The sequence below is a fragment of the Leuresthes tenuis genome, unplaced genomic scaffold, assembly GCF_036924035.1.
Source record: "Leuresthes tenuis unplaced genomic scaffold, fLeuTen1.0.hap1 SCAF_19, whole genome shotgun sequence".
In the NCBI taxonomy this organism is placed as follows: Eukaryota; Metazoa; Chordata; class Actinopteri; order Atheriniformes; family Atherinopsidae; genus Leuresthes; species Leuresthes tenuis.
Genome location: NW_027325373.1, coordinates 11907922 through 11933987, shown reverse-complemented (window position 1 = coordinate 11933987; position 26066 = coordinate 11907922). Strand labels below are relative to the sequence as shown.

The 26066-nt window shown below is 39.4% G+C and overlaps 1 protein-coding gene across 3 annotated transcripts in view; it reads left to right on the top strand.

Moving 5' to 3' along the window:
* Positions 1–26066, top strand: part of unc5cb (unc-5 netrin receptor Cb) — a 121885-nt gene that overhangs the window by 81661 nt on the left and 14158 nt on the right. The window contains exons 5-10 of one of the 3 annotated variants that reach the window (XM_072371634.1): positions 8522–8702; positions 10684–10851; positions 11105–11269; positions 14901–14957; positions 20336–20527; positions 24524–24886. In XM_072371634.1, the coding sequence (XP_072227735.1) occupies positions 8522–8702; positions 10684–10851; positions 11105–11269; positions 14901–14957; positions 20336–20527; positions 24524–24886 (1126 nt within the window). The remainder of the gene's footprint in view (positions 1–8521; positions 8703–10683; positions 10852–11104; positions 11270–14900; positions 14958–20335; positions 20528–24523; positions 24887–26066) is intronic. The other 2 variants (XM_072371635.1, XM_072371636.1) reach the window with 2 other exon arrangements.

Here is a 26066-nt window from a genome sequence, read left to right as displayed (position 1 = left end):
AACCCTCCTTCTTTGTCTTCCCACATTTCAGATGATTTACCTCAGAAGTTGTCAGGATGGTTAACCAAAGTAATGACATCCTACTGTATGATTCTATTTAAGTCATTCTGAGTCTTAGTTAGAATTCTGAGGAGGTTGTTGCCCTGAAATGAAAGCTTTATGCTGAATAGTCCAGATAGTTCCTCTGATGATTAAGTAACTTTTCATAACAAAACAAATGAAAAACTTCCTGTCAAATGCCTCAGAGGTTTTCAAACAATGAGTTCAATCTATGGTTTCATAACCCTTATTTTTGATCAGTTGAGACATACATTTACTGAAGTAAGCTTTTCCCTGAGATGTGGGATACCCACACACCACCACACACAGTAACACACCCTCACAAAGAAAACAAGCAGCAGGCATTTGTTTTGGCTCTCCTTGTGACCATTACCAATGGAACTTTGGCCTTGGAAAACTGAATTACATTGAGTGAGGTTTTCTGAAATAGCATAAGGATTTAGTCATCTGAATGTCTCTGTATGGTCTGAATAAATTAGACACTCAGCAGGCACCCGAAGAGTCATTGTTACACGTTTCCATAGCTATAAATATTTGATACATACTTAATCAAGAGCAGAGGGAAAATGTAACTACTGAGGCTATTCAAAGAACAAGAGAAAGGAGTGTTTTGACAGAAAAGGCTCCGTGCATAACTGTTTCACTGTTATGTGGTCTAAGATGAGTGTTGTCCAGTTATATTCATAAAGGTAAAGATGGGGGTTGAGGACTTCCATCAGCTCAGTGCAGATCTTTGCCTTTGAATGCCTTTCATCAACATCTGAAGGGCCTCTACACAGGCAATAGAGGCCCCTTTTCATACTTAAGATTATGTGGCAGCCTAAAAGAATGTAGCTTTATTGTTCCTCCGCTTCTGCCATGCCCTGCATCTCCATTTCAGAGCTCTTGTCACAGCCTTGAGACAAAGGCAAAAGTTCAGAGGTGATGCAGCACCCTGAGCCGCTAAGCCTGTTTCCATGGAAGCAAGATTTTAATTCAGGCATCTCCCCAGTCAGCCGGGGTCCTGCCGTGTTATCGCGGGTAGCAAGTCATTGATGCTCTGCAGGGAATGGGGCCTGCTATCATGATTAAGTTGACTGGCTTTATTGAGAAGAAAGCCAAGAAACACAAAGTTTCTTACTTCACACTCTCTCATCCAGAAAAAAAACTAAACAAGATGAATTTTAACAGCTCAGACAGTACCCAGAGCCAGTTTTGAGATTTCATGCAAAGCTCTTTGAGTCCAGTGGACTGCAGATTCTGTTATTAAGACCCTGACTGCTGCACTTCATTGAAATTCGTTGTCCACTTTTTTCTTAAATGACACCACAAAATGACAGTGATTAGTAGTGATTTCAGACCCATGTTCACTTTAAAGGTGATTTGAAGTCAAACTACAACCAGTAACTCATATCAGGTCACCTTGTCAAAAAAATAGCTGCGTGCATCTCCCAGTAAGAATAGAGCATAGTTGAGTTATGAGAAGTGCCAGGAATGTCAAGAGTAACAACACATCGATGGCCAGTGAAACAGGAAGTGCATTTTCATCAAGGTTCCCCATGGGAGAGAATGTGTCGGGGGGGGGGGGGGGGGGGGGGGGGGGGGGGGGGGGGGGGGGGGCAGGATGGGGGACTGAACGCTGTGGCAACCGACCAAAGATTGCCCTTCAGGTACTCACCTGTCAATCACTGCAGTTTCCCTGTGCAAAGCCTGTGATTTCCTGTAATAGCCCACATTTGTGAGCACCGCTGTTCTCTGTGAGTGTTTGCTCTTTCTATAGTTACCTGCAGTGAGTCAGTTTTAGCTGTGAAATGTCATGCCAATTAGGTTTTTTGCCTTCAGACTTCTTTAAGGTAGAACCCGAGAATACTAGAACACAAAAAAGAAGGGACGAACTACTGCATGTGCCATACAACTCATAATAGTATCTTATTCATAGAAAACTCCATTTCCATTCCATTTTTTGTGTGTTTTGAACCACTAATTAATATGCCATCACATCCTTTCCAAAAAGGTAAACACCAGGGTAAACCCACCTTACTTGTGAACAGTTCCTACAAAGAATATGTAGAAATTACATTTCTCAAAATAAACAGGAATCTTACAGTAGAGGTCGAATTGAGGATGTCAGGAGATGATTTAATCTGACAGTTGCCATTTTGGCGTGAACTTTTTCTTGATAGCCCTTAAGTGATTTTTTGAAAGACATTTGCTTGGAATTTTTGACGCTGGTTCTGCTTTTTCTTGGTTCTGAAAGCTGAATTGTATGAAGTGAGTTGTGACCTCTATCGCAGGATAAAGACCCAGGTCCGTGAGTGGAATTATCATCCGAGGTTTATCGAAGGCAATGGGAGAGTTTGGGACCATGAGTACTGTGTGCAGAGAAAGCGTTAAACAGCTTGCCAACTTTTAAAAGTAGAGTAATTGAGTTGAGGTTTGTGCAGGTTTATTATTTGATATTTCACATAAGCTTGCCAGTTTGGGCCATGTCTCTCAGCAGCCAGCTCATCCTTGCACCCAGAAATAAATGTAGCAAAAAAGAAACTGGCTTGAAAACAAAAGTTCAGCATGGTGGAAAAAATCCAAACAACATCAAAATATCATCAATTTCAAGGGAACAAAGGTGATTTGTCATCAAAGTTTGATGGTGAACCCCCTTCCCCCAAAGCTTTGTTACTTGTACAGCCAGCAGGAACCAATTTTGAAAATTACAATAAATGTAAAATGAAAGACTTGTGTCTTTTATTTTATCAAAGCTAGGAAAGTTTAGCTAGGAGTTTAGGAAATGTTTATTTGCCCTCGGCAGGATGTGGAAGGCTAGAGGCTAGAGACTGAGCTGGAGGAGGTCATTACTCCTGGCTCCAATCGCAGACAGCTGTCCTCCATACCAGAAAACTTTTGCCTGCTCACTTGGTAAATACACAGAACTAGAATGCTTGTGTTTTGTGTATTGCTATGATAAAATGTTGAAACTTTATTTTTCTCTTTATGTGCTTCCTTTTCATTAAATCATGAAAATGTGCTCGGTGAAATTTCCCTCCTAGAAAAATTCATTTCAGTTTTACAAAAGCATTTTTACCAAGTTTTTACAGGTGTTTCATGTTATGTTTGCAGGCTGTTTTTCTATTTTTTACCACACATTAAAATTATTTTCCTTTATTTAATTCTTCTAACAGCAGCAGACAATATATATATATATTGAAATAAATTATATGCTTCACAATTATTTACAATTTTATATGTAACATTTCAATGTTTTTTAATGAGTACCTTTACTGTGATAGAAAATAGCGCATATTTTTGGCGGATGCAGTTGCTATTTTCTTTTAATGAGTTTTTGAATAATTATACTATTCTACCCTAATATACTATTTTTTTTATTGGGTACCACTCCAACTTCACCTCTGTTTCCCTTCTTCTCTCTAATCCACATCATCCCAGCTATAATACGCACAAACCTTTTCCCTATCACATCTCAACATATCACACCTTTGTGCATTTTGGCTTGTTAATATTTATACAACCCACATTTCCATACTTGTCATCCATGCAGATGCATAGCATATGGCTTGTTGTCTAGTGAGGGAATGATTTAATAATCAGTTTGTAACCTTTTGCGGCTCACTCTTCAGGTGTGTCATTCAAGCCTGGAGCAGATATAGGCTGTGGAAAAGGAGTAAATTAATAAATTACATTGGATAGATAGTTAGATTTAATGTGGGGAAACTGGTGAGCTCAACATTTCTTCTCTGCTGAGGAGACTTGCTCGTTGCTGTGGAACATTTTCTTTTCCTCACCTTTCTTTCTTTTGTCACCGCTCTCTTTCCCTACACACTGATGTGCATTCTCTATCTGACACTTTCAGAGATGAGCAATGACTGCTTGTGCCTTACACTGGTTCTTAACAAGTGTGTCGATTCTACATAGTGTGTTTTGGGTACTGGACTAATTAATGTAGTGCTGGCACACCCTGGCAGAGCAGAAAAGCATTCCAATTGGTGGTTACTCCATTACTGCTGCAGTCTGGTCCGCAGCCAGTTTCGTTTGCCAGAGGGAGAAGAAATGACAGTGAGAGGACACTGAAGCTGCGTCCTAATTCTTAAAAGGACATCGACCATGATTATGTGTCAAGAAAGAAAAAAGCATTAATTAGATCTACAGGATTTACTAATAGCATCTGCTCAGTTTTACCTTTACAGTTCAGTTTTACTGCCCTTATCTGTATTAGTGTAAACACAGATGAGTTTTAGCTCATTAGCTGCTAAGCAAAGACAATTTGTTCTGGGTTTGGTGGAGAATAGCTAAAAGGAAAAGCTAATGCTGAATACTGGACATTAGCCAGGTTGATAATTATAGACTACAAAACTTGTGTGCTTGATGTTATTTCTGTAACTTCAAAATATAGCTCCATATCCTAAATGGTCAAACAAAAAATAAACAGCTATTTAAAAGTTACATTTTGGAAGATGTCGCAGCATCACTGAGTCGAGACAAAATCCCTGCATGTCAGTTTCTCAAAGTTCTTTTAATGGATTCCTCCTTTGTGACAATTTGTTGCCAAATGTTAACAGAAATTACAACAGCACATTATGACAGAATTGCTAGTGGAGGTTACAGCTTGCCTAGATTTTTGTATTTGCTTCTAAATGTGACTTGACACAGTCTTTTATAGAATTAAAACACAGAAAGAAAATACCCAACCCCAAAACATGTGTGCTTTACAACTACAAATTGGATTAAAGAAGCTGAATTGGAAAAAACCCTTTCAATGGAACAGCCCAGAATTATTCATTTGGTCTAGAAAGACAAGCATCTGATTATCCAGTCCCTAAAATCGGATCCAGATTTAGCTTATGTCAGAGGCAGTCTGACACATGCATGTCTTTGATGTTCTGTATATATACTTAATACTCACATATGTGCCCCTGATTCGTCACTATAAAGATTTCTGATTTCCTCCACTTTTTCTATATTCTTATCTACATTCTGTATTTATTGTTATTTTCTAATAGTGTTATATACATATATATATATATGTATAAATATATATATATATGTACAAATTACATCTTCTTTTTTCACCCCTTCTTTGAGTCTTTCCCTTCATAATCTCGTCCAGCCTTCTCCACCTGAAGATAAAGTCACGTCTTTGCAACATTTCTCCTCTGCTCCCATCTTTATTCTTTCTTGTCCGTCCTTGACTCTCAGCAGTGATGTATTATATATATATTTTGGCACACACATAAGTGCCCTCCTGCAGATGCACCTGCTCTCCTTTCCTCTCACTCATCTCTCTTCTCCTCTGTCTTGTATCTACCTGTCTCTCTTTTTATCAGTGTTTCTCTCCTCCTCTCCAAGTCTAAGTTTCCATCACACTGTCTGTCTTTGTGTCACTCGGCTGTATCCGATGACAGCTGACATGTGGCAATTTCCTTTTGTTAATGACAAGAAATGTGCCAATTACCTCTCCGGATGTTTCACTGCCAATCAGACGCTAACGAGCTGCGGGTGTGTGTGTGTTTGCATGTTTGTGTGTCAGTGTGTGCAGTACTTCGGGTCTGTTGGCATGAAACTAGGTTGGACAAGTGCTGTTTAAGCTTGTATAAGACTTTATTTGTAGGTATTGACTTATCTTTTCATCTCTCATCTTCTGTTCTGGTACAGAATAAAAGATTGGTGAACTGTTGCTCACGTTTGTGCTCTCACACACTATCCCATTTATGATACGAATTTCTGCCATTTTCCATTCCCTGTCACTTGTTCTCCCTCCAACCCCTCCATCTGCACTGAAAAGCTCTTTTGTTCAATTTTTAATCACCTTCTTCTATAAAAGGGCTCTTGACATCTGAACGTAGCACGTTTGGAAAGGCTGCCTCTGTGATTGGTGCAAAATTGGATAACAACGTCTTTGTATCAACTGTCAATCTCTTTTCTTGGAACATACCTAATGCTTTCACCAATAACTTGTGCTCAGCATACAAAATACGAGAACATATATTCATCTTGTCAAATTTTCTTTAAGACAGTTCATGTTTTCTCTTGTTTGCATCATTTTAATTTGTTTATTTTGAAGAATTGTTTTCTCTAACTAGTCGGCACGGGAACAAAGGACACACAAAGCGACAAACAGATCACATACAAATCTTTGTTCTTTAAAGTCAGGGATCTTTCTCTCTACTATATTATTTTTCATTTTGATCAACTATTAAAGATGATGGAGCTGTAGCACAAACATCCTCAGAAAAGACCTCTGCAAGACCCTTACTCACTGAATGCATTTAGATCTGGATTCCAATTCATGATCCCTCCTTACAATCTGTTGTTGTTAAGAATAATAGTTTCACTTGTGTTACATAAAGACACCGGACAAGACTTATTTACAGTATGTGTACTGTAAACAATAAGTAAAACTTTCTGAAATAAATTGTCATTGTTGAAACGTGAAGCAGCCCACTGAGTTGCCCCTGAAGTCCTGTGGTGCCTGGCTCCTATTCTGAAAGTCATGGCAGATGACACCTCAGCAGGTGTCAAAACCAATAATTTAAAAGATGCAGATTAAACAGCACAAAATTAAAAATAGTAATTATGTATGTTTACCAGTTATTACATGCTTTGCTGTGTTATGAGACTGATATTTGCACAGTCATTTCATAAGAATAATAATTTTAACTATGTCGGTGTCACAGTGACTTTCTTCGGCCTAAGCATTCAAAGAACTCTGGTCTTCAAGGAAGTAGAAAACCACAGAAAAACATAAAATTATGACTTGAATACTTCTCCACAAACTAGAAAGTGTTACCATTCTAGCTATGTGATATGATAATTAAATGAATACAGTATTTAGAATAAACTACGTACCTCTAATTTCTATCAGTATATTTTGTTATGAAGTCAGGAAGTGATGTGACATGCTACAACAATTTCAAAGAATTTACAATGTGTTGGTGATTGTTGAACATTGCTTTTAGTAGGAATCCATTGTAAATCATAACCTGGTTTTATATAAGAACCTGCTTTTTAACTCAACTGTCTGACTGATTGACAGTTTAATGCATCTCCTATACATTGCAATAAAAGTCATGCTCCACTTGATTGCATGCCTTTCGAATGAGAGGAGGGTTTAGTTTCAGTTAGTAGACAGCTTGCGATGGAATTGTATCCCTCCCGGCTCCATGAAATTGATTCAGCTGATTCGTGTTTATGGAGGAAAACACTCATAAGCACTAAATCTGCAGAGAAAATACATCAAGATTCCAGGGGTTTATTGTAAAGCTCTGCTCATATTAAGTTTACACCCTGTGTTTGTTCAGATGTAATTTTGTCATGGGGATTTGAGTGTTATGAGCTGCATTGTGTAAGTGTTGTACGCCTTGATTTGGAAGATGTTAAGTGTGAAATAATTGTGAAATGAAGTATTGACAATATTTTCTTCTCAGCCTCTCCAGTGTGTTTCCACTGGATAATAGAGCAGCCAGTCCTGCAGAGGTGTGATTCTGATGGCATCTCTTATATCTGTCATCTCTAAGACAGAAACTGGGGATGCCGGCGATGCATAATACTCAGTGCACGTTGCAAATCAGTCAATCTGCTCTTTTAAGAAAGTTCTGACAATACTGTTCCTATAACAATGGACAATGTGTTGTATATCATGTGCTGTTTCTGTGTAGTTTACTTAGAAATAAAAAAAACAAAACAACAGTGGCTGTTTTGTGTTGGCAGGACTCATATCATGCTATTGCCCCACTTTTTGAGTTTCTTTATCTCTCCTGAGAAAGACCCTTTAAAAACATCCCGCTTATCTTTGCCTGAACTGCTCCTTGGTGTCTTATCTCCCATCAAGACCTCCTCCTCATGGGCTATGACAATACACAGGAAGCTAGCTGTTTGCCAAGCCTCCTCATCATTGAACAGTCTCTTTGAAGAAAACCAAAGAACCAGGAAATAGTTTTGAATCAAAGTGGCTGCAGAGTGCGAGAAGGCACGTGTTTTGTTTTTTTCCCCCTGAAAAGCTAAACCTTTGCACCTCCTGAAAAGAAAGGGCATCTTCGCAAATTACAGTCAAATAAAGTCTCCAAATGATCCCCTGTTCTGTGATGGAGCTGGGAGTTCAATATCGGTATGATTTAGAGAAATGGAACTCATAAGAAAAGGTCAGAGAGCCTCTCAGCTTTGGCAATTGTGGAGAGTTTTCTTTTCTCCGCTGTCTGACAACGCTGCTTTTACTGTAGTGCTTTGTTCTGGGGGTGAGTATAAAGAGCATGAAAGCTATTGACTTTTTCTAGCAGGACCTCTGAGACGTAAACAACTGTGCTCTAATCCTTGCACTCACTGTTATGTGAGAGTTTGGACAGAGACAAGAAAAACTATAGCTGTTTAAATGCTTTAAATACAGATTTTCTTTTTTTTTTTTCAGGTCAAGTCTTTTCTCACCTCTTCTTTTTGAAATTCTTCTCTTTTTCATGTTCGTCTCTCTTTTCCTTAGGTGGAATGGTTAAAAAATGAGGAGGTTATTGATCCCGCAGATGACAGAAACTTCTACATCACCATCGACCACAACCTGATAATCAAACAGGCTCGTCTGTCCGACACCGCCAACTACACCTGTGTGGCAAAGAACATTGTGGCCAAGAGACGCAGCACCACCGCCACGGTCATCGTCTATGGTAACACACCGTCTTATACTTATTTAAATACTTACTTAAATATGATCTAACATCTCGTTAGTAACCCTGAAATATATATTTTTAGCAACTTTCAGACAGTTCAGTACAATTTGATCAACAACATCAGTCATCCTTCCTGGCCACATGGCAGGTTTGTGAAGTCAGATGGTACCGTGTACAGGAAGTGTTGAGCTCTGCCACGTAGTTGGCTCGTGTCAAAATAAAACTCATTTCAAAGTCAGTGTGCATAAAACAAATCCATCTGTCTCCCACGGTGTGTGACATTCACTCATTCACTCTACTGGAAGGTGTGTGAGCCATGGAAGATTTGCGAATTTCTCAACTGTGTGAGAGGCGCTGATATAGCTAAGCTGTACTTAAAGAGACTCCTGCTGTGCTTTCACACAGACTTTGCCACTGTCACCCTAACATCAACCAGCGTGACTGTACTGCACAGCATGGCTGGGAAGTTAAACTTCAGCACCTGCTGGAGGCTAGAACAAATGACAAAGATGCTCTTCTGAACTCAAGACATTGTTTTTCTGTTTGAAATGACTGTTGGCTTGATAGCTCATTTAACTGTGGCTTACAAAGTTTATCCTGAGCTTTGTTGAACTTCTCATGATACTGCAAATTTACCTCTGGGGATTAATTAACATCTCAAGCTCCCTGTGTCAGACACCAAACTACGTTTAGATTTTTACAACTATTCTTGTGAAAATTATTGAATGAAGAGGCTGTAGCTGCACAGACAAAGCACAAAAGTGACCAGATGTGTTTGAAACCGATACTGCCACCAGGGTTACGTTTCAAATCTATAATTTTCTCCCATCCCTCTCATGGACTTGCGGGGGGAGGGGAGATTTTTTTTGCTGGGTTTTGTACTGTGTATCTGCTATTATTACAGCAGAGTGAATATTAAGAATTTTGTGGCCTTTTGGGGATCAATGTAAGGGTGATGTAGACATGTAAGAGAGATTTTAAGGGACAAGTGTTTCTGCAAGACTTTCATGTCACCAACACAAGTCAGTTAGGATTATACGTCAAAAAAGTGCTTTGATGTTGGCTCATTGCTTCCATTTTGTAGATGGGACACTCACTCATTTGAGGGAAGTTGTTGTGCTTGTGAGTGTCTTCATACTGTTCCACAAAGCAGTATGAGAAAACTCAAAGGATAAGGGAGAGTTGTCTCTGATGTTAGTGCTGAAAAAAGAGGATAGGCGATGTGTTTCCAGCCCAACACACCACAAAGACACTGGAAACAGGAGTTGACAACAAATAAACGGGATGCGGGGAGAGACAATAAGAGGAGGAGAGATGATGGAGTCTTAATCCATGGAGAAAAGAAAGCAGACGGTAAAGAAAAGTAGGGTTTTTGCTGTTTCCCCCCTGGAGTTTAACATTCTGGGCTTCACTCATAAGCATGGCACATTTGAAAGTCGGAGGCTCCAAGGGGCCCACTTCTACCATCTCAAATGCCACAGACTTCTACTCAGCCACAAGCTCTGGTGTCACTCTGCACTGGATTTAGTCACTGACAGAGATGGATGAGAGAGGGAAGAGAGGCATTAGGAGGAATCAGTGAATGGAAAATGCAGCAATCTGACCAGAATTTACAGTCTGGTTGCACCGCAAAGTAATGACCCAAGATGTCAGGGTCAAAATGCAAAATCAGTTGATATATATACCAGTTGATACACATTGTGTAATGTGCACATGACTGTAAATCAGGATGTCCAAAAGACTCAAGTGAAGGATTCTGTTACTGCATTTGTATTTTCTGTCTCATAGCTTAAATTTCATCTTATTTTGGACACATTTATTGTGCATTTTATTAGTTTTGTATCCGATTACAAAACAAGTTGTTGTTTATGTTTTTAAAATGCTGTTAAAAATTGATCTCCCTGATTTAAAAGGGTGTAGGAAACACACTGAAGTCAATCAGAATCATGCTTTAGCATGCTTTTGCCATTTATTTCAGTGAATGGTGGATGGTCAACATGGACAGAGTGGTCGGTGTGCAACAGCCGTTGTGGCCGTGGTTACCAGAAGCGAACACGCAGCTGTACCAACCCAGCGCCACTCAACGGTGGTGCCATCTGCGAAGGACAAGGCATTCAGAAGCTGCCGTGCAATCCTCTCTGCCCTGGTATGGCTTAAAATGACAATACTCCCCCTTATTAGTGGGTGGAAAGGGTTCGGGTGCACAAAAATGTGATGCAACTCTATGTTTGCATATTTCGCTCTGTTTGTGCCTCCACGCTTACATGTGTCTCTCTCCCACCTATTCTCGCTTTCTCAATCACGTATCCACTCACCCACTCGTGCGCTTATTTGTCTTCATCTTCTCATTCCCCGTTTCGTTCACTCGACCCCCATCTGCCCTGTCTGCTGTGTGATAGTGGATGGCCTGTGGACAGAGTGGAGTAAGTGGTCCACCTGTGGGACAGAGTGCACCCACTGGAGGAGGAGAGAATGCAGCGCCCCAGCACCCAAAAACGGGGGAAAGGACTGTGAGGGCATGGTGCTCCAGTCAAAGAACTGCACCGATGGGCTGTGCATGCAGAGTGAGTACCCGACTAATCCTCTGCTACTCTCTCTGACCTGCCAACCAAAGAAATCTCTTCACCCTTTGACCTGGAGTTTTACAGTGCTCTTTCATCACCATGCTGTGTTTCACACTCATAACACTCTCACTTGTCTGTTGCTCAGTTTGTTTCACTTCACTGATGTATTAACAAGAAGAGAAGCTAAAATCCCTTTTTTTGTCTTCTCTCCTTGATCTATTTGTCTTTAAAACATGAAAACGGTTTTAAAGAAGTGATATGAAATTAAAAAAAACAGCACATCTTTTCCTGTGCCAGCCCTTGATGCAGGTTATGATTAAAAGAATACTGGGACACGTGAGGAAACACTTTTTTTTGTCACACCCTAAGAAGTACAAAGGACATTTGAACTGAACTGCTTTGATTACAACAACCATTTAAAGACTTATAATAAGAGAAAAACTGGAGACCTTAGTTCTGATCTGGAGCTGTCTATTGCATTTACTGGAAGGTGAGCAGGTATTCAACATGGATAGTTAGTATTACTTTGTCTTTAAAGCACCAGAATGCACCAGTATTTTTCATTTACTGGTTTTGCTGTGTTAATGCTATCATAAATGGGCGAAAGCCAGTTTGTGGCCCAGCCAGATATTTTCTTGCAGGCACGGAGTTGTTTTCTGCTTCTCTTTCTTCCAGCAAGTTAAAAACAGCTACACAGTTCAGTTAAGCCAAGAATCTTGCTCACACTGCCTTATAATATATTTGCATATAAGTATCATGCTGTAGAAGCTTTGATGTTTTTGTGTACTTATGGCAGTGTTAAGTTGTATAAAGTAAGTAAAAATCTAAACTTCACCTACCAGAAAAAAAATGTTGCTGTCTTTTCTGTGCCTTTAATAAAAGGAGAAGAAGAAGAGGGAGAGAACTCCCAACATTGCACAGTAACTGAGTTAAATCCTGTCTAGTTTAATGACATTCCTCTCCAATAAACATCATTGGAGGTGTTAGACCCAATCACTGTCACAGGTGCCTCTGTCATGTGTAAAATCTATTACAGATGGTGATTGTGACACTAATGATATAACAGAGGCTTGGCTGGTAGATGTCTTGAATTTGATACAGCTGGCAAATGCTGTGCGGCTGATCTGAGCTTTTGCTGAACTGTAAACTGCTACCTGCTGTAAGGTGTCAGCGTGATGTAGTATGACTAACAGTTGACGTCATATTTGTGATTAATATGCGTCTGTGGGAATGGATCTGCATGTTTTCATCCTACGTAAATACATTGGTTTATATTTACAGAAGGCAGGAAGCTACAACTTGACTGTTGGGAAATCTCAGTCAGTGTTTAGAAGTTTGCTTCAGAGGAATGTGTTTTCTGGTTTTGTTTGTCCAACAGTAAACAAAAACCTCAGGGAATAACCTATAAGAAGGCTGTGACATATTTACCCTTATTTACATGATTCATCTTAGTATTTTCTCTCCTTATGTTCAGCCCTTACTTCCCTGCCCTTGTGCTTGCCCTTTGCAATCCAGGCTATCCCAAAAGCATTAGTTCTTGGTAGATTGATGGCTAGTTTGCTGAGAATATAAAGCCATAATGATATAGATTTAGGATCATTTCAGGGATTGATTTTTTTGCAAGCTAAGAGGGTGAAGCCACTTATGTCAATGCTAATGACCATTTCCACAAGCATTTAGGAGAACGGCCCATTATCTAAAAGCTCACGTTATGGCAAATATGATTGGGAATGGAAGTTGTGTGCAATCTGAACTCACCTTGGACCGCTGATCTGCTCCCTCTAGTGCAGGGCTGGAATCGGAGCAAATACGTGTCTGTGGATTCCATTGCAGTTTGATCTTATTTTCTGTTGTTTGAATTTATTTAAATCATTTCAATTGCAATCCATCTCAGAAATCTGCCAAAGAAATTTGATACGACCAGAGCTCAAAATAGAACTTTGTTCTCAGCATCCATCACTGTTCACTGTAGAAACACAACTGACCTGAGACAAAAAAGAAAGAGTTGTGTTATAATTTACTTTGTAGCTTGTTTATCACATTTACACTGTCAGGGAGTTTTGGGTGTTGGATTTAACAAAGTTAAGTATCTTCAGATTGAACTAGAAAGGTTGCACTCTGTGTGTTTGAGAGAACTCTCCAACTCTAACATGTCTAGTTTTCACAGTTCACTGAGGCTGACCTGTCTACATCTCTGTTTTGCACTCCCCCTGTGGTCTGTCTTTCTTGATTCTGATGTTGTTTTCCAAGCTTTTTGAAACCCTGCTCTCAGACGTGGCATTTTCTTGACATATCGATCCAGAGAAAGGGGAATTCAGACCAGCATGTGCACAAGTGTTTTATTGCAGTCAGGCAAGGGTGGACAATTGTGATGCTATGCTTCATTTCTGTTATTTACACTGAAGTTGAAAGGTCTTGATAAGTTGGAAATATATACCGCTCAGTGTCTTGATTATCAATTTCCCTTAGCAGAGATTCACCACTGAGAAAAAGTGGAAGCTAAGTTTAACCTTTGATAAGTCTGATTATATCATTTGGAAGAAGACAGAGTATTTCCCCAAGGTTGTTAATTTGTCAAACTAAAGGAACAATGGTAAAACACAGAAAATGATTTCTTGTGCTGTGACCCCAACCTCTTCCCACTTCTATGATGTCAGTAAAGAATAATCTTTTTCTTTATGGGTCTCTGAGGTTTCCTTTGGAGCCCTACCACCAAAGCATGCTTTTACTCTGACTTTACAGTAGACTGGAAGAATAGAAACACCACAGGATGGATTCAGTCACTGGCCCTTACAGTCACTTCCCCTTTACTCTAACCCAGCATCCCCAATGCCTGATTGCATGCACCAACCCCATCTATCAAACCATTGATTTTCATGTCAGTCCACTTGTCTGCCTGTGGCGTTCTCCCTTTCCAATAAGGACTTCATTGTTTGTATAGTTGTTTATGGATGTCCCAGGGAGAGTGAATATTATGTGTGCTTGTGCACTATCCTTGGCTGCCAGTCTGGCCTGCTTTTCATTGGCAGCCTGGCCACAACAAAAGCCCCCCAAAGCCCAGCTGGAACTGAAAGCCCTCTGTGCTGTAGATTTCTTAAATCTTCAAATCACATGTCTCAAATTTTTCAAATCGCTGTCCTTCAGCCTTCTTTCACTCCCTGCTTCCCTAACGTAATCATTCCTTTTATCTCGGGCACTAACCCTTCCATCCACCTTCCAGTGACAGATGCAAGGCTGTAGGTTCTATTGACTCTGCTGGAGCCCACACTTTATCAGCTTCTCCATTCCCCTCACATGCCAGCATCTGTCCAGCTGCTGCTGAGGCACTAAGCCCACTTGATGGATCGCACCACTCCGTCACAGAACCTCCATGTTCCCCCCGCTTTTCTCCATCCATCTCTATTCACTATACACAGATATGGAGAGGAGGGGCCAAATCAAGAAAGATCACTTCCCTTTGTCATCACTCTTGCTCATGAGTTTGTTGCCGTCTCATTTGTTGAGTTTGTTTTTCTGTTGGATACTTGATTTTCATCAGTCCTCTCCCTTTACCACTCCCCCCCACTCCTCCCCACCCCCTGCCTCATTTTTCCTGCTCTCTTCCCCATCTCCAACCATTCCTCTTTTCAAGGTTCCTTGTATCAGAAGTCCTCTGAGGCAAAAGACAAGAGTGACTTTGGAAAATCATGTGAGTTATTGTTCATGTCCATCATTAATTTTTTTTTTCCAATTTAATTTCTGCTGTCATTTTCATGTGTGTTTTTGTCTCTAATTTTTGTTTTTAGTAGTAGTTATATCCCCCGTATTATTTATTATAAATCTTTAGCTATGTTTCTGGTATTTTTCTTTTATTCCCTACTTTGTTTTTTACTCACATATAACCTTAAGACATATTTAGTTCCACCTATTTCCTTTCACATAATATGCCCATTAGCCTGCTGCCTGTTAAAAGTCATGCTCCTATTTTCTAAGTCAAGAGATGATACTGCCATTTATTCTCTTGCTTCATGTGAACTTTAGCAACTGTGCCTCGTCATTAGCTCAGCCAGAGAACAAGGAGAGCAAAGAACACCGGCCTGTTTTAGTCTTTAAAGCTGTAACCACCAGAGCTCCGGTGTTGGTTGTTGGAGATGAAAGCTCCATTCACTCAATCTTCTTCATACTCCTAAAGATGCAGTGGGATGCTAATGTTTGAAAATTTTAAATATATGTTACTCTGAATAACTATTGTAGCGAACTCAAGTGTGGAATTTAGTACAAACTTAAGACTTTAAATGACTGCAACATTCTTTTGTGGGGATGGTCAGTGTGGAAATACCAGATGGGGGATCTCTATATCAAAGAAGAGAAATTTACAGAAACCTTTGCCCATGAAAGCATTTTGGAGGAGTTTTCTCAGCCCCTCTTTCCACAGACCTGTGCCATACATTTAGGTAAATGCATTAATAGCTTAGTGCTAACTAAGCTGAACAAACAACTGACCCTCTCAGGAGAGTATTGGGGAAATCCAGAACAGGACCCTTCCGACAGTCGCTGCATGGACCTCTCAAAAGGATCTCACTCAGAATAATTTTTTAGCTGAATCTTGAAACTGTATTAAATGTGCTTTATATCATTGTACAAGTTCTTTCATGTTCTCAGTGATATCACAAGCTGCATTTTAATACCTTTTTCATGATCGTACGAAAGAAGTAATTATTTTGGAAAATGACTAATCAGCTTATGGAGCCACATTGCCCCTGAGTGGTTCGTAGTACTGAATAGTTAAACCCAAAACGAAGTCAACAACTTGCATATGACATGCGACATTCATATGAAATAATGCTTCAGCTGTTTCTTACTGTATTCTGTGTTTGATACAGGAAAATAACATTGTTTGGTTCGTTATTCATACGTCATAATTTTACAGATATCCATCTGAATTTTGAGACTCATAACCATCATGTTATGTTATGTTATTTCATGTCATGTCATGTCATGTTATGTCATGTTATGTTATGTTATGTTATGTTATGTTATGTTGTTTTTGATGTCTTAATATCCTAAGTTTATGCCATATCTTTACCCTTTATATCTTAACAAGTTATGGTGTTTTTAGAATCCTCTGAACAAATGTTTATGAGACGGAGGAATGCAGGAGTCGAATTGCGGCACCCTCGTTGCAGGTCGCCTTACAAAATACGCCCAGGCAGACAGTTTCAGGCATACCATTGGCTGAAAGTGTAGCGTAGGCCTACGTCATGCCCCGCCTCCGCGAATCAAACTCCGGAAACCGCGAGGAAAAGTCAGAACAGAGAATGGAGAATATTGAAAGTTCAGAAAAGAGTCCAGATCAGATGGGAAGATGACGAGCAGAGAGTTTTAAGATTGATGGAATGAGAGTCTGGCGGAGAGTCTTTGACATTAGCAGGAGAGGAAGATGAGATGGAAGAAGAAGGTCCGAACAAAGACAGAAAGAGAAGAATGTAGTAGAAAGATACGTTTTGCACTTTTGTTCGTCCGTCATCCTGTCTCCTTTCTATAGCACGTTTTAAACTCTGCTGCTGCAGCATCCTCACCTATTTTTGATCACCAAAAGGAGCCAGCGATCAGCTTGTCAACCTTTTTGTCAATCTTTGGTGAATTTAAGTTCACCTCATCAGAGTTGGTCAGCAACCAAAACCAACTCGATCCTTGGATAATTTTGTCATTATTTGCGGTGAATTCCGACACACCACCCGTTCGTCTTCCGAGCTACCAGAAGCCCTCCGGCGCAGGAAAGCGACCTGTCCAGTCCCTGAAAGTCAACCATAACGAAGGCCGCGAGACGCGGAACCGAGAGAGATCCAGTTGAACCCACTGGCGATTACCTGTGGTTCGGAGCTCACCTAACCGTAAGATCCGCCCTGTTCTTACATTTCAGACGGTATGCGGTGGGTGTCGAGAGAATTTGCTGTTAAAATGATAAATTAACCCAAGTTGTTAGCCTTTAAATTCAAATAGTAACAAACCTAGGCTATTTGAATGACTCCGGTATTCATCCATCCCCTCCCTTTAGTTCTTTTCAATTCACTAAGTGTTTCTTACATAATAATCCATATTCAAAACATTTCTATTGTTGTCTTAAGGTTCATGTCTTTGGTCATGTCATTTTAATAAATGGTTCATATATATATACATATAAAATCAACCGGTTTTTGTGTATGTGTTCTTTACGTACATGTGAGTCCAACAAAACGAGAATTCAGGAGTAGCGACTATATGAGACTGGAATTGATTAATTATTCATTAATAATTGATTATTAATTTAACATACCAGAATCGTAAGATTCTGTCTTTTTCATTCGATTGAAGGTGGTGCCCTAAAATAAGGTAAAATAAGGCTTATTCAGATAGTGAGAACTTTCGGATAAATCCTTATATCTTATCACATCACGCTACGTATATCCGCTATAAATATATATTGTTGGTGCCTCGTGTGCCGGCTATATATAATTTGGCTACACTATATATCATACATATTATTTTCATAATTTGAATAAGAGTAGTGCATTATTTTTTTCAATGTACAATTTCCAAGAGAAAGAGAAAGGAGCACCATGCAAAAGTTTGCTCATAGAAAATAGATGGAAAAAATAAGAAATGGAGCAGAATTTCATGAAAAGAACACCCCATCAAATCTTTGGCCTTTTTCAATATGAAAATAGAGAATTACTGCGCTTAAAGTATTGAAGAAATTTTTTTTATGACTTCATGATTCTTGGAATTCTTTTGGCCAATCCTGAAAAATCAGAGCCATCTTTTCCTCACTGAACTAGTTGTTTATGACGCTAAGTGCATGTCTTAGCTTGCTTTCATGCTGCAGAATGAAACGGGGATGGATCCAGTAATGTGTGAAAGGCAGGATTCTAGACATCTTAAGTGCCCCCACTGTTTTGTGCAATTTTGTGCAGTTTTGTACGCATCTCAATTATTCTCTGACTTTGCATCTCTCCCTACCTCTGTAAATCTCTGGGCTCTCACAGAGAATGTAGTGTTAAGTAATCTCTTTCATTTTCATTTCTTATACTTTCTGCTTTCTGAGAATGGTACATGTTCAAAGGGATACATTAATCTAAGCAATACATTTTAATGCGTACACTTAGCAGGTTTCTGCCTTTATCATCAAAGCGCGAATAGAAGATTGTTCGACTGAGGAAATATGTATTGACTAACTGCAGGGAGGCAGTGAAATTACATTTTTAGACTTTCATCATTGGCTCCCTGCTCTGTTTTCTGTTTGTGTCTCTGCTGGAAGATGGATTAGAGGACTGACTTATATGAGGATGCATTTTTAAAATGGTATCCGAGGCAATGCTGAATAGAGATGGCCAGAGTACTTATATACTTTCCAGAGACTGAGAGAATTAAAGTCTATGTAATGAGACCCATTCAATAAAACTTAACCCACTGCTAGAAAACAATCTTCATTTTTAATTGACTGCTTATACTGTGGGTGGAAATGAAGGTCAAACTGAATTTCACTTTAGATTCTTTAAGAGCATGAATTATAATGGGTCTTAGACTGACTAAGCACTGAATGCAGCTCATACTTGATTAAATTTAAATCCTATTTAGAAATAAACATTAAATCAAAGGTAGGGAAAAAGAAGCCTTGAGACCAAGTGTCTGATTACACAACTGAAGACTTTCACTTATTACAAAAACACTCTGCCGTAGTTTCTCTTGCTCTAAAAACTTCTTTCTGCTCCTCTGTGAAAGAGAACACGCGAGACATGAGTGCCGTCCACATCTCTGAGACGATTTACACTAATGCTCAGCCATCACGCACGTCTTCAAAGTGCTGTACATGGATTTATAGCTGATACTGCCATCTGCTGCAGATTCTGTGTAATTTGCTTATAGATTCTATCTTAAAAGAAGGAGTATCTCCAGTATCAAAATGTCTTTGTTCTCTTTTGAATAGCTATGCATTTATGTGCTTTGGTCTTAAACAACCACATGACATGTTCGGTGTACAGTGATGTGCACACATGCTCCCACACGCCCTCAAGGATTCCCTTACCTCTAAAGAAGTGTTTTTCCCCATTTGTCAACTCGTGACACTGAAGGACATTCTTCATCAGGCACCACAGAGAGTTCAGACTGTCAGTCGGCATCCATTAGAAGGCCTGAGCTATAATGAGTGCCTGTCTAAGACTGTGTTTCTAGCAGCTACATATATCCCTCCATGCCAGGCCAACTAATCACAGAGGTTTCTCTAGCTGGAAGGCGGACAGATGAAAGACGATTTGAGAAATCCAAGCTATGTCAAGATCTTATCTGCAGTGTGTAAGAACAAAGACCTAGACAGACTCTGAACTCCAGCACGGAGCATGGTAATTTGAAGATGAAACCATTTCCATCTCTGTCTTCAGAACTTTTGATTTAGCATCTGAAAAGAGATCAGTGTGTCACTGGGTTATACTAGGGCAGCTGTATTTATTAATTGTCCTGTTTTGTCAGATTTGTTCATAATTATCTTTATTTTCTTGTTATTTCTAATCTTTATGAGGCCTTGGGTACGTCTTTCTCTTACACCAGCTTAATTCTTTTGCAAGAAAAATTAAGCTGCGACTTTGTAAAATGTTTGCCCATTAACATACAAGTAATGACTCTGGAATTTGTTAAGCAGATTTTCTTTGTTTCTGGAGATTAATTAATGAGTTCTTTACTGTGTAGCATTTTTCAGAATGGAAAAATTAGGTGGCAAAGGTGAAAGAATCAAAAGATTTTATGTGTGCTAGCAAACTACATGTGCTGCAGATCATGAATTATTATCCCTCTTAACTTTTAAGTTAATAAATAATACTGCGCCTTTGGAAGAAAAAAAGAAAAGGGGGAGTAGTTTTGCATGTTTATTTTCCAGTATGATGGTTATTAATATCCGGCTCAATCATAAATCAGGATATTATGCTGCTGATAATGGCTTCACCACAACTCCTGCATATCGAGAGATAAAGCTTAGTCCTTTTCATATAAATTTACGAGATCTTAAAAGACTATTTTTCTGTCTCTGTTTTGTCTTTTCCCCAACCTCTCTTCCAGTGGCCCCCAGTACAGATGATGTAGCTCTCTATGTGGGTATTGTCATAGCAGTGATCATGTGCCTGGTTATCTCCGTCGTTGTGGCACTCTTCATCTACAGGAAGAACCACCGGGACTTCAGCTCTGATATCATTGATTCCTCAGCCCTAAACGGTGGATTCCAGCCAGTCAGCATCAAGACTGCCCGTAAAGGTTGGTTGCATGTCCATGCGTTTCTGTGCAATCAGTCTTTTGACAAAGTAAGTACATTTATTGCTAACTGTGGGATGTTTTGACACATTGGGACAAGAAAAACATAAATCCTTCGATACATTACATTTATAAAAGGATAGATACTTGAACACCTAATATTAGAGTATTTAATTGTGAATTTAAACAAATGATCAGAAAGTAAGCAGCCCTTTGGTTTTAGAACATTGTGTTTCAACGTTTAGTAGAAATAACTTCTTTTAGGTATACTGCCAACTCCCATTTGAAATGGGGTTCTTGTCTGGGCTTTCTCTCTACCGTTCCATAACCTTCCATTTCTTCTTCTTAGTGTTCCCTCTATGGATTTGGTTGTGTCTTAAGGATCACTTATGTGTTGAAAGGTTTAACTGCAGTTAAATTTCAACTTCTTGACAGATTTTGACAGTTAGCTCAAGAAGGAGGACTCATACATGGAAAAGCTTCCTTCATCCATTCATTTTCTATACCTGCTTAATCCAGTTCAGAGTCACAGGGGGACTGGAGCCTATCCCAGTTGCCATCAGGTGAAAAGCAGGGCATACCTGGATGGGTTTCCAGTCCATCACAGGGGTAGAAAAGTGCAAAAAGTCTAAAGTTTTGTTCCAGAAGCATTATACATCCGCAGAAAACGAGTCAGTGTGGCAGCCAGAATATTGTAGGGGCAGTTTTAGAACCCACTCAAAACGGTCCAAAACCCTCTCAATCATTAAACGATCAGGGATGCATGAGAACAGAATATATTGAACTTTGCACTCTATATTTTGAGGTTCCTGGAGACTCCTTTTTGCATTTTGTTCTTGAGCTGAATTTATCATTTTATCAGCAACAAGGTCTGGACAGACTCTAGTAAAATCTAATTATGGATGATTTTCTCTACAATGTAAAGCTTTATTTCAGATAACTTTGAGATTTTGTTTAAATTTCATGTCAGATTGAAAGGCATCTATAACCCTTTATCTTTTTAGAGGGCTGAAGAGAGTTCTTTAGATCTTGGCAGTAACACTATATACCATAGATGAAACACTCGGGCCCGAGAACCAAATCTGGCCCGCAGTGTAATCATATTTGGCCCTTGAGATAATACCAAATGTCTACTAGAGCTGGCCCCCTGGTAGACAGTGTATGCACTGCTAATACTTACAAATCACAAAATGCTCTGCTGGTGCGTTGGTGCCTCAGTCAAGACCCACAAGCGCCCCCTCCTCTGTTAAGATTCATTAGCGACCTTATGCTACCAGTCGCATCGGGCCATCCCTCCTGGCCAAATGAAAGGTGGAAAATATGAGCTTTCTAGACAGGTGGAAAGCAAAATATCTGTCCACAATTTTTTTTTTGTTATTATTGTTAGCCTGTAAAAAAACTGTAAAAAAGAATACCGATATAGAGAGATGCATAAGATTTTTTAAAAATTTTTATTCAAGAAGTGAATGCCTTGACATTGTTTAAGCAAAATGTATTTTTTTTTCAATATGACAAGGTTCATCTTTATATCTGAAGAGAAAGAAAAACTGACAAAACATCTTTTGCTCTGCACAATACATTTAGAACAGCAGAACAAGTTTAAACAGAGCAGCTTTCTGCTCTTATCATTGGCACCTAAACTTGAAACACCAACTCTAAATGTACAGGTCTTATTTTATAAGATGTTCTTTATTTCCATGTTTATATTAATTTACTAATATTTATGAAAATGAAAATGAGAATGAGAAACACAAGTGTATCACCTTTATTGGTAATCACAGTTCAAAATAAGATCAAATGTCTGTGTTCAAAAAGGCAGCATTATGAATTAAATCAGTAAGAAATATTTGATTGAACCAGACTTCAGCTTAGTCCTACCTACATCCATGTTGTGAGAAATTTGGAGTAGCTTACATTAGCAACCCATAACATTAAGCTGTTGAGATATGATTGACTCAGTTGCTAGGGCAGCAAATGCGTTAGTGATGATGTTGATGTAAATGTGCTCTTTTGACTGTAGATGGACTTGTGAGAAAGCAGAGGACAGCACATTTATGTGGGTGACATGGGTGACAACTAATTAAGTTCTTGTTTTTGTGATTGGAGGCCACCTATCGCCCATTATTAAGACCAAATCAGGCCAGTTTCTACATTGGATATTAAGTTGTGATTAGATTTAGGCTGGTGACGCAGGGCTAAAAGTAAGTAACAACAGGGATGGGAATAGATGGAGAGTGCAGGACTAAAATATAGCTGCAAAATAAACCAGTCAGAGTAAATATGTTGTAAATCATTAGTTTGGGATTTTAGGAGGAGAAAATAGACACATTGAAAAAGAGAATGAATTAAACAGACAGCAGAAACAGGAAGAAAGATCTTAGATGCTGTACAATTCAGAAGGATGGACACTGTAAGTAACTGCTTGAGTAGATAGTGTTCAGTTGGTATTTGAGCTGAAATTCTTTCTTAAGGTGATCTTCTTGTAGCCCAGGACCATAATTGTTTACAAGCAGCAAGCCCATCATTTTCTAAGGTAGAAGAAAAGCACACAGATCAACTATCATTTTAGAACCATTTACAGGTAATGTTACACTGTTGACTTAGTTATGACTAGTTATGGTGCATGTTCTGCTGGGAAAACCTGTATCCTGGCAACCTGAATATTCACGTTGACACTTGCCACCTACATTTTTGCAGACCAGTCACAACTCCCACATATGGCAACAGGACTCCCCTACAGTAATAGTCTCCTCCAGCTGGGACAGCAGTGGGCAGCCCGGCAATTTCTTAGAAAGGACTAAAATAACTCAACAAAAAGGCTGAGGTGTTCACCCAGCCTCCAAACTCCCCAGATACCAATATGTGATGTGATGTGATCTGATGACATCTGTGGGAAGTAAGCCCATTCCACAGAGACACCACCCCACAGTCCACAGGGCTCAGACGATCTATTGCTAACATCCTGGTTTCAGACACTCCAGGACTCCCTCAGTGGTCTTTGTCCATGTGTTGACTGGTGTAGCTCTTTTCCTAGCATTAGAAGGACTTACTCAATACTTTGCAGCTGGTCATAATGTTAAGACTGATTGGTGTATATTACAGCGAAAAATGACTACACCAATCACTGCTGTCATCACTGGGCAAGTTCTTGATTAGGGACAGACTTGATTATTCAGTATTTAGTGTTCTGACCCTGTCCATATCTGCAATACGTAAACCCCGTCTGAGTCTTACCTCAGCTTGATATCCACTGCAAATGTCTTAATGTGTCACAATAGGTGACTGAATCTTTTCTTTCTGGGTCACAAGCTGTGAAACTCCGTTTCTGTAATTGTTAGGAAGGAAAAGCTCAGTATTTTCTTTTTTTTACTCTTGTTAGTATTGCCTTTAATTGTGTAGTTTTTTCTTAACTGTACACAAAGCTAATCAAATACCAATCAAGAAGACAATAGTCAGATGAAAAAAGGGTGTCCCTCAAACGAATTATTACCAATATAATAATTGTTGTTTTACAAACCAATAATCAGTACCACTGTTACTACTAACTATTGTATTACGCTTCAACTTATTTGATATTTGAGCAACTTTTGTGACTTTTATGAGCAACATTTGTGTCTTTTAGAAAATCATGTGGTTTGAAAACAGATTAGGGGTGGAGATAGTGGAAGAGGTTAAACACAGAGGGCATCCCCCACTCAGCCCAGCTATTAAACATTCATCTCTGCGCCCTTACCTACAGTGTAAACTCAGTCTTAGTGACATCAACTGTTCCTCATGTATTACGGCTGTGTCACTGAGTGATATTCCTTGCTGCTGAAGTGGACTTCTCTAATTAGTGAAAAACAAATAAATAGAGTCGAGCAGCAGTTCTGCTGACTACTGCCAACAAGTTGCTTTTTTGTGCTTGTTTTAGTTTCTTTAGTTTCATTTCAAATTTGTTGTTATATATCTCATGAAGTTAATTTGGCTTCACAAGCATTCCTGTCTTTTCTTTTTCAGCTGATCTCCTGACATCTCCCCCTGACCTGACCTCAGCAGCTGCCATGTATCGCGGCCCAGTTTACGCCCTGCATGATGTGGCTGACAAAATCCCCATGACCAATTCCCCTCTGTTAGACCCTCTTCCGAACCTGAAGATTAAGGTGTATAACTCCTCGGGGTTAGTGACACCACAGGATGACCTTGGAGGAGAGTTTTCCTCTAAACTTTCCCCTAAGCTGCCACACTGCCTACTGGACAACAATGACGGCACAATGGGCCGTCGCACACAAACGCAGACGTTGCTTCGCACCAGGGATCCATCCTGCACCGCCGTGGGCTCCTTCAGTTCACAGGGGGGGCACCTCATTGTGCCCAACTCAGGTACAATACAGAACAATAGAACAATAATACAAATTGTTTTCAAATTTGTGTGTTTTCATATGTAATTCAGTGCATAGCCATGTTATTATTAAGCCTGCACAAGAGCTTGGATGAGGGCTCCTGGACTTATCAAGCCTTGTGTTTTCAAGCAGTCAGTTTTTCGAAATAGTTCTTCCATTAGTGTGAGCCTGACGTGAGATGAGATCTTCTCTCTGTGTTCTTAAAGGGTCATTCTTGCTTTAGAGCGAAGGTGCACGCGATGATCTCATCACCAAATGTTTCCCATGAAGAAAAGCGCGTCAAATGTGATAACTTCCTGGTGTCTCTGCTGATTGTTTGGCAATATCCAGGAAGTCACTATGTCTAGCCAGGAAATTATGGTTGATGCTAGATTGGATCAGCTTTGCTGTCTGACCTAACCCAACCCTAACCAAATATCACACACTGCATCGAGCTGATCTTGTATCAGTGGGAAATTATCTTGCACACAACCCCCAAACACATCTTCCCATTTTCACACATTAATTTAAAAAATATTGAACACTGATGATATGACTTAATGAAATAAATTTTCTCTATGATTGCTTTCTTAATTACTTTCATTTATCACATTCAGTGACAGCGTAATAGTGAGATGATATATTTTTGATATGAAAATTAAATATTGCACCTTTAAGATAACACAACGTGGCCTACAGATAAATTAGCTGAACTTTGAAGAAAAATTAGTCATTTTTTTGCGAAAATGATCAATATTAGATGTAATAAGAAATAAGAAAATGTGTATATACATTCTACCTCAAGTCAATGTACCAGCCAGCTAAACTTTTTACTACAAATGCTGACATTTCTGATGGTGTATCAGCCCAAGATTTCATTGGTTGAATGGTGTTTGAAACATGGCCTTTTGCCTTCACGCACTTTTTTTAGGTACAAAGCAGATTCATAGTTAAATCTGTGACTGCAGGCAAAGTAACCCCTAACAAAAACATAATCGCCACCGTGTCTTCTTCACAGTTGGTTTGAGATTCCTCAACTGACAAGATATTTTTGGCTTGTGTCAAAATGTCTACTGTTACTGTAGCCAGACCAATCCATCTTTAACTTATCTTTCTCGACCACATTATTTCAAACGACCTGTATGATAAATGGTGAACCCAAGTTTTTCTCTTAGTGTCTA